The 14,431-nt window shown below is 38.3% G+C and overlaps 1 protein-coding gene and 1 pseudogene across 4 annotated transcripts in view; both read left to right on the top strand.

Moving 5' to 3' along the window:
• Positions 1-14,431, top strand: part of DIP2C (DIP2 acetate--CoA ligase C (putative)) — a 367,711-nt gene that overhangs the window by 243,347 nt on the left and 109,933 nt on the right. For all 4 annotated transcript variants that reach the window (XM_090266439.1, XM_090266438.1, XM_090266437.1 and 1 more), the window contains one exon: positions 5,692-5,783. In XM_090266439.1, coding sequence (XP_090122565.1) covers positions 5,692-5,783 — 92 coding nt within the window. The remainder of the gene's footprint in view (positions 1-5,691; positions 5,784-14,431) is intronic.
• On the top strand, positions 11,473-13,327 carry LOC150019475 (uncharacterized; annotated as a pseudogene).

Below are 14,431 nucleotides of genomic sequence, written 5' to 3'. Positions count from 1 at the left end.
CCATTGCTGTGCAGAAATTTGATGTAGTCCCACTTGTTTATTTTTGCTTTTTTTGTCAAATCAAAAAAATCATCACCAAGACTGATGTCAAGGAGGTTACTGCCTAGGTTTTCTTCTAAGACTTTTATGGTTTCAGGTCTTACATTCTAATCATTACTCCATTTTGAATTAATTTTTAAAAAGATTTTATTTTATTTTTAGGAAAAAAGGAAGGGAGGGAGAAAGGAAGTGGAAAAAAGGGAAAGAAACATCAATGTGAGAGAGAAACATTGATTGGTTGTGTCTCGTATGCATCCTGACTGGGGACCAAACCTGCAACCCAGATGTGTTCCCTGACTGGGAATTGAACCGGCGACCTTTTGTTACGCAGGATGGCACCCAACCAACTGAGCCACACTAGTCAGGGTTTGAGTTAATTTTTTTGTGTATGGCATAAGATAGTGGTCCAGTTTTATTCTTTTGCATCTGGCTGTCCAATTTTCCCAGCACTGTAAGTTGAAGGTACTATGCTTTCCCCATTGTATATTCTTGACTCCCTTGTCATAAATTAATTGACCATATGTGTGGGTTTATTTCTGGGGTCTTTTCCATTCTTTTGATCTATGTGTCTTTTTATGCCAATACCACACTGTTTTGGTTACTGTAGTTTGTAATATAGTTTGAAGGCAGGGAGTATAATATCTCCATATTTGTTCTTCTTTCTCAACATTGCCTTTTATAGTCAGGGGCTTTTGTTGTTTCATACAATATTTTGAGTTGTTTGTTTCTGTGAAAAATGCTGTTGAAATTTTGATAGGGATTGCATTGAGTATTGGTTTGGGTATATGGACATTTTAACAATACAGACAAACCTTGAGAGTACTGCAGGTTTGGTTTCAAAGCACTGCAATAAAGTGACCATCACAATAGAGTGAGTCACATGAATTCTTGCAATGTAAAAGTTATGTTTACGCTATACTGTATTCTGTTAAGTATGCAGTAATATTGTCTAAAAAACAATGTAATTACCTTCAACTTACATACTTTTTTTGAAAAAATGCTAACCATTATCTGAGCCTTCAGCAAGTCATAATCTTTTTGTTGATGGAGGGTCTTACCTTGATGTTGATGAAAACACAGACTCTGCAAAGAGCCTGTATTAATTTTTCCAGTCCATGAACACAGAATATTTTTCCATTTATTTATATCTTCAGTTTTTCTCATCACAGTCTTACAGTTTTTAGTGTACATGTCTTTTACCTCCTCTTTGGTTAATCTGATTTCCTGGTATTTTATTCTTTTTGATGCCCTTTTAAGGGGGATTGTTTTCTTAATTTCTCTTGCTGATAGTTCATTATTAATGTATAGAAACATAACAGATTTCTTATATTGATATTGTATCCAGAAATCTTACTGAATTTATTTATTCTAATGGGTTTTTTATTTATTTATTTTTGTGGACTCTATAGAGTTGTTGAATTAAAGTGGCAGTGTTGTCTTAATCTTAGAAGAAAGGCTTTTAGCTTTTCACCATTGAGTATGATGTTAGCTTTTCATATATGGCCTTTATTATATTGAGGTACATCCCCTAACACCCATTTTGTTGAGAGTTTTTATCATAAATGGATGTTGAATTTTGTGAAATGTTTTTTCTATGTCTATTGAGATGACCATATAATTTTTTTTATTATTCATTTTGTTAATATGGTGTATCGCATTGATTAATTTGTGGGTGTTGAAACATCTTTGCATCCTTGAAATAAATGCCACTTGATTATGCATATGATCCTTTTAATACATTGTTGAATTTGGTTTGCTAATATTTTGTTGAGGATTTTTACATCTGTTCACCAGGGACATTGCCCTACAATTTTCTTTTCTTATGGCATCCTTGCCCGATTTTAATCAAAGTAATGCTAGTCTCATAAAATGAGTTTAGAAGTGTTTCCTCCTCCTCTATTTTTGGAAGAGTTTGAGAAGGATTGTGATTAATTTGCCTTTGAATGTTTGAAAGATTCACCAGTGAAGCTACCTGGTCCTGGACTTTGGTTTTTTTGGGGGGGGAGGGTAGACTTTTGATTACTGTTTCATTCTCCTTACTAGTAATTCGTCTGTTTAGATATTGTATTTCTTCATGATTTTTGTCTTGGAAGGTTGTATGTATCTAGGAATTTTGGTTAAATCTCTTCTAGGTTTTCTAATTAGTTGGCTTATCATTGTTCATAGTAGTCTCTTATGATTCTTTGTATTTCTGTAGGACCAGTTGTAATATCTCCTCTTTCATTTCTGATCTTATTTATTCAAAACTTCTCTCCTTTTTTCTTGGTGAATCTAGCTAAAGGTTTGTCAATTGTGTTTATATTTTCAATAAACCAGATCTTGGTTTCATTGATTCATTCTGTTGTCTTTTTAGTCTGTATTTCATTTATTTCTACTCTAATGGTTTTTTATTTTCTTCCTTCTACTGACCTTGGGCCTTATTTGTTCTTTTTCTTGTTCCTTGAGGTATAAAGTTAGGTTGTTTATTGGAGATTTTTCTAGTTTCTTGAGGATAGACATTTATTGCTGTTACCTTTCTTCTTAGCACTGCTTTTATTGCCTCCCATAAGTTTTGGTATATTGTATTTCCATATTCATTAGTCTCCAGGTACTTTTGATTTATTATTTTTATTTTTTGTTGACCCGTTATTTGTTCAGCAGTGTATTTTTTAATCTCAACAATTGTGAATTTTCCAGTTTTCTGTGATTGATTTCTAGTTTTATATCATTGTGGTCAGAAAAGTTGCTTGATATGCTTTCAGTCTTATTAAATTTGTTAAGATTTGTTTTGTGGCCTATCCTGGAAAAGTTCCGTTGTCCACTTGAGAATAATGTGTGCGCTGTTGGCTTTTGGATGGAATGTTCTGTATATATCTTAAGTTCATCTGGTCTAATGTGTCATTTAAGGCTGATGTTTCCTTAATGTGTATGGGTGATTATATTGGTGAGTATTTCTCCCTTTAGGTCTCTTAATATTTTCTTTAATATTCATGTGCTCCTATGTTGGCTGCATAAGTATTTCCTCTTGTTGGATAGGCAGATTTATCATTTTATACCATCCTCTTTGTGTCTTATTGCAGTCTTTGTTTTACAGTTTTGTCTGATATAGGTATTGCTATGCTAACTTTATTTTGGATTTCATTTGCATGAACTATTTTTTTCTATCCCTTTACTTTCACTTGTGTATGTCCTTACATCTGAAATGCGTCTCTTGTAGGCAGCATATACAATAGATGGGCCTTGTTTGTATTTATCCATTCAGCCATTCTATGTCTTTTGATTGGAGAGTTTAGTCCATTTCATTTTAAGTAATTCTTGACAGATATGTACTTATTGCCATTTTGTTCATTGTTTTTTGGCTGTTGTAGTTTCTCTGTTCCCTTCTTCTTGTTCTCTTCCTTTGTGATTTGATGATATATTTTTATTGGTATGCTTAGATTCATTTCTCATTATCTTTTATCTCCTATAGAATTTGCTTGGTGGTAACGACAAGGCTTACATGTAACACCTCATATTTATGATACTCTATTTTAAACTTATGCTGTTTTAAGTTGGTAATACCATAAGTTTGAGTGCATTCTAAAGCTCTACATTTTAACCCTCCTCTCCGTTTTATAATTTTGATGTCATATTTTATACCTTTTCATCTTGTGTATCCCTTAACTAATTATTGTAGTAAGTTATTTTTACTGCTTTCATCTTTTAAACTTAATACTAGCTTTTTACATGATTAATCTACAACCTTTACTATATATTTACCTTTACCAGTGAGATATACACTCTCACATGGCCCTTTAACATAGTTTTGTAGGGCTGATTTACTGGTGATGGACTTCTTTACCTTTTGTTTGTATGGTAAACTCTTTATGAGTCCTTTAATTCTTAATGGTGAGTTTACTCAGAGTATTTTTGGTTGGAAGTTTGTTTTTCTTTCTTCTTTATAGACCAGTCAAGAACTGTTATCTTCTTTAAGTCAGCAACTTTTTCTTTCTTTATCCCTTTGAAAAGCATCAAGTGTATTTCTAATATTTTGCCAAAAGTGTGTTGCCCTTTTCAGATTCTCTGCTGTGTTATTATCTGGCTTTAAGTGAATTTATGGTGATAGCAACTTTAATATTTCAAACTGAGGCTGAAGTTGAAACATTAACAAAGTCTAATGGTGCTGATGGTAATACATTTGTTCATGTACAATACAGATATTTTTCCATGATAACACATTGATTTGTAATTCTTTATTAAACTATAATCCCTAATATTGTGCACATTAAAAAGATCCGAAGTCACAAAATAATTGTGTTTCCTTAAAAAAAAATTATCCCCTGAGTGATTTCTAATAGCTAGTACTTATATATTTGGGAAAAATGTAATCACCAAAGAAAATACCAAATAATTGTGAAGTAGACAATATTGAGGAGGATTTAGAGAGAATGAAGAAGGGAGCATGAATAACACTTCATACCTAGTTTTCAAGAAGCATGCTAAAATGTATACTGTAACTTTGTGTTTTTATAGTTTGCTTATGACATTAATAAAACAAACATTTGTTTAGCACATACTGTGAACCAGGAATGTCCTAGGAATTAGAGGAATCAAAGATAATGAAAACATTCTCTTTGTTTCATTAAGGCAAGGCAAGATGATAAATCCTGTGGCATGGAAACAGTTTAATAACCCTAATTGAGTTGTTGCAAAATGCAATGTGAAAAAAAAAATTTAAATTTCTTATTTCAAAGTACAGTAAACAAAAAAGTTTAAATTTAGCTTTTACATATAAAACAGGAAACAGATTAAAATAGCAGTTGCACTTACAGAAAACAGTTGAAACTGCCCTTAACTTTTTAATAGTATTATTGAATTAACAGAACTTCTAACACTTTGATTCCTTCTGAAAGCTCATAGATGCTGAGGTTGTAAAAGACCTTTATGTGTCCAAGAGCTCATGTTAGATTTTAAAGTCATATTTATTACATCTCACACTATTTATTGTCACCTGGATGATGCTGAGAAGTCCGACACTGGAGTAAAGGGATTTGAAATTTGCAAGTTCTTCAAAGCTGGTCATTCTTTTAGAAGTTGTTTTAAATCCTGTTTTGTGCTCATATTTTGTAGAGTTTTAAAGTTTAAAATAATTTATAATATTTATCATTAGCTTTTAAGTTCAATGATTCCTTTCCTAAAACAGGTTAGAAAAATTTGAACTTGAGAAGCATAGGACTGGGCAAGGATAGAGGTGAGGCTCTTTAAAGCCAGTACCCTTTACATTCATTACAGTCACACGAGTCAGGGCCCATTAACAGAGGAAATGTGTGTCATTTTGCACAACATAAATTAGCAGTATCACACTATTGCCATGGTTTCTGCCCTGCTTTACTCCCTAGAAGTCTTCCCCCACAACTTTTGTGATAATTAAAATTCTCGATGGCTTTGCTGTTGGCACTTTGAACTCTTAAGAGTATTTATACTAGCACATATTCCAGTGTTCAGGTTTCTCAACTTTAGTGAGTCAGACTTGCTGGCTTTAATTTCCCATCTTGATTCCAGGGACTCAGAATAACTTACTTGAAGTCTTAAAATGAAAAAATAATACCTTCTGTATAGTTTAATGTGCACATATATACATAGCTGAAGAGACATGTGTCCAATTACTTGTGTCTTTATAATTTGTGTTGATAGGCAAACTGTGGACAAGAAGTATGAAGGTTGCTTACAACATTCTGCATAAATTAGGTACAAAGCAAGAACCGATGGTGCGACCTGGAGATAGGGTAAGTGCAGTTTATTACATCTGCAAAACACATTGTCTTATGTGGAAAAGACGCCTACTGTTTTATTTAAAGTTCCAGAGTCCTCAAACTAGCACTGCTAAAAAGACTTTCTTAACATTTACTATGAACCAGGAGCAATACATAATAAGCAGTTCAATCTTCACAGAAACTCAGTGGAATTGACTAGAGTACCTGTCACACTTTATCCATGATGACACTCGGACTTGAGAGGATAAGTATCAAAATTAGATGTAGGCACAAAACTAGTAAGTGGTGTTGGCCAGCACTCATATCCATTTCTGTCTGACTCCAAAGCCTGTGTCATATTGTCTCCTAGTTTGAAAAATATTGTATTGTCTACCTGAGTAGGCAGGACAATACATTTAAAACTTTTTTTACATTAGTCAGTTAGATCAACAGTCTTAACAGCAAACTGCTGGTACCATTCCTTTGCCAGTATTAAATTTATTAATAGAGGCTACTGTCTTTCACTGAAAAGCAAATTTTTATTCTCATACAATCTGATAATTTACAGAGGACAGATATTAGGATTTCCATTTCAGTGTTAACTCACAGCAGGTGATAATCTTGTCCAAGTTTTACACCCCAGTTTAGATGTGGGGCTCAGTATAGAACCCAGTTTTCTTGACTTTTTTTTCCCATATGCCACTATGTACCTTAGATGCCACAGGACTGGGTTATCCTATCTGCACCCAGAGGATTCCAAGTGAATTTTATAAAAATATCATTGTGGAGCACCATAACCCAACAAGAAAGCAAGCTATGATTTACTTAAGAGATAGTATAAAGACATAAGACCATTCCAGGGAATTTTTTTTCAAAGATCGCTGCTACCCCAGGATTCTGTGGTGGACTATGATTATAATCTTTTATTAAACAGTTTTGGTCTTTAGCTTGTCAGTTGGAGGTCTCACACTTACTGATTATAAAACTTACTACAAAGGTACAGTAATCAAAATAGTGTGGTACTGACATAAAGACAGACACAAATCAATGAAATAGCCCAGAAATAAATCCTCACATACTCGTATATGGTCAAATGATTTTCATTAAGTATGCTAAGATATTAAATGGGGAAAATATAGTTTATTCAACAAGTGGTGCTGGGAAAACCGAGTATTCACAGGCAAAAGGACAAAGTTGAACCCTTACAACATATATAAAAAATTAATTCAAAATATATAAAAGACCAAAATATAAGAGCTAAAACTATAAAACTCTTAGAATAAAACATAAGGGAAAGCTTCATGACATTGGATTTGGCAGTAATTTCTTGGATATGGCATTAAAAGCTCAGGAAACAAACAAAAAAATTTGATAAATTGAACACTATCGAGTGAAAAAGCAACATTAAAAAAATGGGAGAAAAATGCAAGTCATATACCTGATAGGTGATTAGTATCCAGAATATATAAAGAACTCCCACAACTCAGGAACAGTAACAACCAAAAAAAAAAAAAAAAAAGTTTAAAAATGGGCAGAGGACTTGAATAGACACACTCCTCTAGAGAAGATTTTAAAATGGCCAATAAGCACATGAAAATATGCTCTACATCACTAATTATTGGGGAAATGTGCATCAAAACCACAGTGAGAGACTACCTCATACCCATTAGAATCGCTACTATCAAAAATAGAAAATAGCCCTGGCTGCTGTGGCTCAGTGGATTGAGCATTGGCCTGCGAGCCAAGTGTCACTGGTTCGATTCCCAGTCAGGGCACATAACCAGGTTGCATGTCAGGTCCCCAATTGGGGGTGCGAGTGAGAGGCAACCACACAGTGATGTTCCTCTCCCTCTCTTTCTCCTTTCCCCTCTCTCCAAAAATTAATTAATTAATTAATTAATTAATTAATTAATTTTTTTTAAATAGAAATAATTGTTGGCAAGAATGAAGAAATTGAAACACTCATGCATTCAGAAGGAATATACAGTTGTGTAGCTGCTGTGGAAAGCAAGGCGGTGGTTTCTTAAAAATTAAATACAGAATTACCATGTGATCTAACAGTGCTACTTCAATTTCAAAAGAATTAAAAGGAGGGACTTAAATAAATATTTCTACACCAATGTTTATAGCAGCATTATTCATAAAAACCAAAAGGTGAAAGCAACCCAAGTGTCCGTAGATGGATAATATTTATACAATCTTATTATTCAGCCTTAAAAAGGAAGGAAATTTGGACACATGCTACAACATGGATAGACCTGAGGACATTATATTAAGTGGAATAAGTCAGTCACAAAAAAGCAGATATTATATGGTTGCACATGTATGAGGTATTTAGAGTAGTTCAATTCATAGAGACAGAAGAATGATGGTTACCAGGGGCTGAGAGAAGAGCATGAGGAGTTAGTGCTTAATGAAAACAGAGAAGATGAAAAAGTTCTTGAGATGGATGGTGGTGATGGTTGCACAACAATGTAATGGATTTATTATAAATCTGCTGAATTGTACACTTGAAAATAGTTGAGATGAACTTTGTTATATATATTTTACCACAATAAAATAATTGTAATATAACTCGTTTATGTATAATTTGATTAATAATTTAGTAGAGTATTTTTTAAAAAAATTTCTATAGTATTGCCTGCAGATTCTTGAAGTTCCCTTATAATTACAAAATAAACCATATCTGCTGAGCTAAGATGTTTATACAATGGGGTACCCAAAAAACCTAGAATCATCTTCTGGAGGGCAGGCTGCTTGTAGTACAGGGTTCCCCCGCAAGGTGAATGTTCTAGGAACCTGTCTGTATCAGTGTACCAGCTGGCATTGTTGTGGGCGGTGGTGTTCAGCTTCAGTGGTTTTTTTTAATGCTCAATGCATTTGCCCATTTCATGATGGGTGACTTACGAGCACACCTGCCCACACTGCGCTGAGTGTTCAGCAGTTTTGGACCAAAAAAAGCATGACCCCCGTGTTTGACCCTTCCCTATTCACCCAGTGTCACCCTGAGCAACTTATTTTTTTATTTCCCTGGATGTAAAAAGTCCACAAAGGGAAATGTTTTGCCGATGCAAAAAGTTGAAACAAAAAACAGCAGAAGCATTAACAGGCATCAAAATCAATGCGTTCAAAAACCTCTTTTGAGCAGTGGAAAAAATGCATCAAACGGAGAGTACTTTGAAGGCGACTGAAGTTTAAACACGTAAGAATAGCGACTTCCGGCCAAGATGGAGGCTTAGACAGACACGCTCGGTCTCCCTCTACAACTAGAGAGGAATACAACTACTTCAAAACAAAAGATAACTAGAAATTCCAGAAAATAAAACTACACAGAAGCCCAACGTATGAAGTTATAAACGAGCGGCGCCCTTTGGCCAGGTAGGAAGAGCGAAAGTGGGTGGTGCTGTTTGCGGTCGCACCAGGGACAGCGGCGGGGAGAACAATCCCAGCGGCAGGGAGAACAGTCCCGGCTACAGTCGAACCCCGGCAGCTTGCAACCCCAACGCTGGGGAAAGCAGCCACCACATCGCCTTGAACAGTGAGGCCCAGAGGGCGGGAGGACGGATCCCGGTCTCCTAGTGAAATAACTGTGTGAATCCATCTTGGACCCCCGCCCCCACACAAAGCACCACAGCGCGGCGAGAAAGGTTGCGGATCGCCGCCGGTCACTGGGTTGTGACGAGTACACAGGCACTGCCCCCTATAGCCGGCCCAAGAAAACAAAACGCATCTGTCAAAATGAGGCAGACAACTATAGAAATCCCGGTGGCGCAGCTCACCAGGCAACAGATGAAGAACCTGACAGATGAACAAATAAGAAACCTGTCAGAGGCTCAGTTCAGGGCCATTGTTATCAGGTGGCTTACAGAATTAACAAAAGATCTGGAAAAAGATGAGAAAGAATCGAAAAACACTCATACTGAAAGGAACAAAACCACATACGAGACAGATGGTGAGGAAATAAAATCCAGAGTTCAAATCAACAAACCAGAACACAGAGAAGAAACAAACAGTCAACCAGTGCAGAGAGAAAAAACGGGAAGCAAGGAAAATGATGAGAGGATCAGAAACCTCTGGGACAGCTATAAAAGGCCCAACATAAGAATCATTGGTTTGCCAGAGGGCGAAGAAGAAGAACTAGAAATTGAAAAATTAAGTGAAAATATAATAAAGCAGAACTTCCCAAACTTGGGGAAGGAAATAGACTTACAGGTCCAGGAAGCACAGAGAGTTCCAAAACAACTGGACCCAGGGAGAACCACTCCAAGACACATTATAATCAAAATGTCAAAAGTTAAAGATAAAGAGAGAATCTTAAAAGCAGCAAGAGAGAAGAAAAGAATTATGTACAAAGGGGTCCCAATTAGACTATCAGCTGACTTCTCAAGGGAGACCCTACAGGCAAGAAGGGACTGGCAAGAAATATTCAAAGTAATGAAAATCCAAAATCTACAGCCACGAATACTCTATCCAGCGAAATTGTCATTCAGAATAGAAGGGCAGAGAAAGTGTTTCCAGGACAAAACAAAACTGAAAGAGTTCATTAGATCCAAACCACTGTTATATGAGATGTTAAAGGGACTGGTTTAAAAAAAGGAGGATCAAAACTATGAACACTAAAATGAAACCTGCATCACAAGAAACAACAACAGAAGCTAGGGAATTGAAACAAAGGCAAACTAAACAGGCAACGAGAGTGGAAAAAGAACTATAGGTATGGGGAACATATTGGGGGGAGGTCAGCAGGGAGGGGGAAGGGGGAGAGGGAGGGAGATGATATAGGAATTAACGATCATGGTAGGAGGGAATGGAATAGACAGAGAGAGGTTGAGAAGAACTATATGCACAACTAATGGACATGGTCTAAAAGGGGGGGACAACTGGAGGGAGGGGGGCCACCGGGTGGAGGGGAGAAGAGGGAAGGGAAATTGGGACAAATGTAACATTATAATCAATAAAACACATTAAAAAAAATAAACACGTAAGAATAAATACACAATTTTTATAAATAAATTCTGTTTTGGGGGGTTTTTTTTTGGATCTTCCTCATAGGAATACAGGGGTATAGTTTGATAGAGTAAAATAAGTAAAGGAAATTTTTGTTGTCAGTGACTGGTTTGAGTTGTGTAAGGGGGAACTACTTTTTAAAATTATTCTTTAAACATTATTTTTGTGGTGGTGACGTGGCCAAGGTGGCAGATGGGGACTTGACTGCCCAGTGGGATGGGGTTGGGGCTAGAGCCTAGAAAAGAGTTCGAGATCTTGGAGTGGAGCCAGTGGTTGGGCTGGGGCACCTGCAGAGTGCAGTGAGGTGGCGGGCGGTGGCAGAGGGCTGGTCTGCACCTGTCCTGACCCTGGCATACAGGGCTACAGGCAACCTGTCCATGAGCTGAGGGGAGCGCACAGGAGAAAGGAACACAACAGTGTCTTGCACAAAAGCCGTGAACAAAACTCAGCTTTGTGGACAACAGGAAATGCAAGTATAATACTTAACCAGGCCAGAGCCACAGATTCGCAAGTGCAGTGAGTAGCCATGCCAGACTAGATGGATGATGACGAAAGAATCCCAAGTTTATGAACTCGTGGAAGAGGGGTATAGAGCAAACTGGTGGTATGTATGCAACGACTGAGCAATGGAACCAAGATTAGGGTCCCAGAGAGGGTCTGTGCTGGGCCTTAGCCCGCCTATAGCCAGTGCTGTTAGGGCCAGGACTGCATGACCATGTGGGAGGCGGGAGCTTGGTCAGAGCGCTTGAGCAAGTGTGGCGACAGTGTCCGCCACTGGGCCTGGAAGCGTTTAACCTTAGAAAGAAATGCAGCCAGGGAGGCTGAAGACGCTGAAGATTACTCGAAATGCTACCTGTGTTCAGTGGGTGACTGGTCTAAGCCCATCAGGGAAACTTCACTTTTTCTAAAGGTTTCCAACACCAACAGACACAGTGGGGTTGAAGCCCCTCTTATAAGCTTAGCTGGCTCCACCCCTTCACCCTCTCACCATGGAAACTTGGCTAGAGAGATGCCTATGTTCCACATTCCACATTGTGAGCTGCAAGAGAGTAAAACAGGCTTTAACTGGCTCTAATCAGTTGGAGAGGAAAGAGTGCAGGGATTTGGAAGCATCCTCCAGTGCTCAGCTGGCATGGGAACCCACCAGAGACAGTGATGAAGATCTAACACTACCGGGAGCAGAACGCCTGGTGGCCAAAAGAGAGGAAGCTCAGCACAGTGGAACCGAACCTGGGGAAGCCAAAGCCCCAATTCCTAAAACAGCCTAAAAAGGTGAGATCACCAAAGCTGGACCCTGGCTCTGGCAGCAGGAAAAAAATTGTCACCAACGAAGAGGAAACCAAAGCCCCTGGGGTCCTGAGTGCCAGTGCTGCGCCGTCCAGGACTGTGGTGCCGCTGAGGTCCAGAACACCCACTACAGCGGTGCCGCTGAGGACTGAAGCACCCATCAGGACTATGGTGCCGTTGAGGTCCAGAGCGCCCACCAGGCCCATGGTGCTGCTGAGGTCTGGCATGCCCACTAGGACCATGGTGCCACTCAAGACAGAAGTAATGACCAGGACCACAGTGCTACTCAAACCCAACCTAGCCAGTATCCAGGTGAGCTGGGACCCACAAGGGTTCTGGACGATGGACACTAGTGCTAGGCTCAGACCCCAGGAACCAGGAATATTTCCCCAAAGGGAGGACCTTGCTAGTCCCCCTACATCGTATTTTCCTCCACTAAAACATGCTTTAAAGCAAGAAAAGCCAATGAAGGCAGCAAAGAAAATGGAAGTGATGAAGCTGGACCACCAAATAAGAGAAAGTTAAATCAGACAAGTGGTAATAAAGGAAGCTGGGCTGCTACCTAATGAAAGTTGCCTGTCCAGGCTAACACTAAAGTCATCCTAGGAAACTTGACCAACAAAGCTAAGAAGTACAGAAGGGAAATCGAAAATCAGTGGAACAACTATCCACAAGAAAGTAGTGAGATTCTACCTGCGAGACAAGAATCAGCCTCCAAATACGCAAAACAAACTTCAGAGCTTCAAAAAACATAGCTCTTGGAGAAGGAAACGCTGGTCTCCAATTTCAAGCAGCAAGTGGAGACAGTGAGCAACATTTCACTGGAGAAACAGTATAGAGAGCTGCAGACATTACAGGAGGAGCTAAAGAAGGCCAGAGCTCACAGCTGCAAAGGCCCGGGCCCGGTACCTCCAGGAGAAAGCATTACTGGAGAGGCAACTGAAGGAGCCCACCGTGAGCTTGCAGGGGGAGAGAGAAGAAAAGGAGCTGAGAAGGCAGGTCCAGGCCTTGGAGGTGGCAGCAGAGAGGCCTGTGTCTGAGTTGTGCCGCCTGCAAACAGCCTGGACTTACACAGAGTCCCTCCAGCGGTCCCAGCAGTACCAGGAGGAAAAGACCCCCCCCAAAGCTGGGTAAAAATTTGGAAGCAGCAGCTGGAGCAGGAAAAGTGGTGGTCCACAAAGACCTCATGTGCAGACAGACAGGAGTGGGGGTCCAAGAAGAGCTCACCTGCAGGTAGGAAAGAAAAGCTGCTGCAGAAACGGGCATCCAGGAAGAGCTCATAACAGGGTGCTCCAGGGTCTAGAAGAAGTTCCCTAGCTACGGAATCAAATCACCACTGACCTGCTAAATCGTTGTGTGACCAGCTTCCCTTAATTAGGTTTTGCTTTAATTAGCTCTTGTTCATAACCTCCAGATAGCCTAATACCATTTGCCAAACACTCATACATGAAGCCAGGTGGAGAAAACCACCTTGAGTAATTGAAAGGGAAACCGTTATGTGATTTATTTTATCTAGCTGAGGCAGATTCCTTTATAGAAAGAGCACCTTTAAGGATAGCACCTTAGATTGACTTTATATAGTACTTTCTGCTCTGTAAACAGCCTGTATCAGTTAATTCTCATTCGTTTAGGCCAACTCAGAACTTAAAGGCAAAATGTTATTAAGCTTTTGAAGCAGTTAGAGGAGCACGAGAACTTTGCCCATTGTCCTTTATAAGATTATAAAGAGTCTTAAGTCTGAGAGGGAGGAATTGTTACAGAGCCCCCTCCCCCCTGCAAATATATTAGTTTTAAAAATGTTTTTAAGCTTTTTTTTTTTAAGTTTGTGCCAGTGACCAGGTAGCTTCTTCTATAGTTTGCTCATGAGTGAGAAGGTACTCTGATAACAGCAAGCTCAATAAACACTAGACAGAATGACCTTTTGTCTGATGCAGGCCTTACAATTTTAACTTAAGTAAATTGAGAAGAGAAGGTAGAGGGGACATATATTACTTCAGTTCTTTTGAAAATTTTTTTCTGTGAAGAAATACCTTTAGGATTAATAAGGTAGCTAAATGCTTCTGTGTTTTTTTTAAAGTATCAAGAAAAAATTTAAATATTTGGACCACTTTTTAAGGATTCTTACTCCATCTGTTTCCCTAGCAACACCCTAAATTCTAAGATGACATGATTACTTAATGTTAAATATAGTAAGTACTTAGTTTTAGGTACCCCATTACATTTCTTTCTGTTTGTGCACTTAATATGTAGTTTCCTTATTAAACAAGCTTTTCATTCTTAAATAAAAACCTACTTGAATTAAAATAATTTTATTTATGTGGCTAGTATTGGCACGTGTGTATACTTATTAAAAAGCATACATGAGTGTAGTATTCAATTGATAATAA

Source organism: Furipterus horrens, unplaced genomic scaffold (genome assembly GCF_987537825.1).
Source record: "Furipterus horrens unplaced genomic scaffold, mFurHor1.1.pri manual_scaffold_2, whole genome shotgun sequence".
In the NCBI taxonomy this organism is placed as follows: Eukaryota; Metazoa; Chordata; class Mammalia; order Chiroptera; family Furipteridae; genus Furipterus; species Furipterus horrens.
The sequence above is the reverse complement of the archived record's forward strand: the minus strand, read 5'-3'. Positions and strand labels throughout refer to the sequence as shown.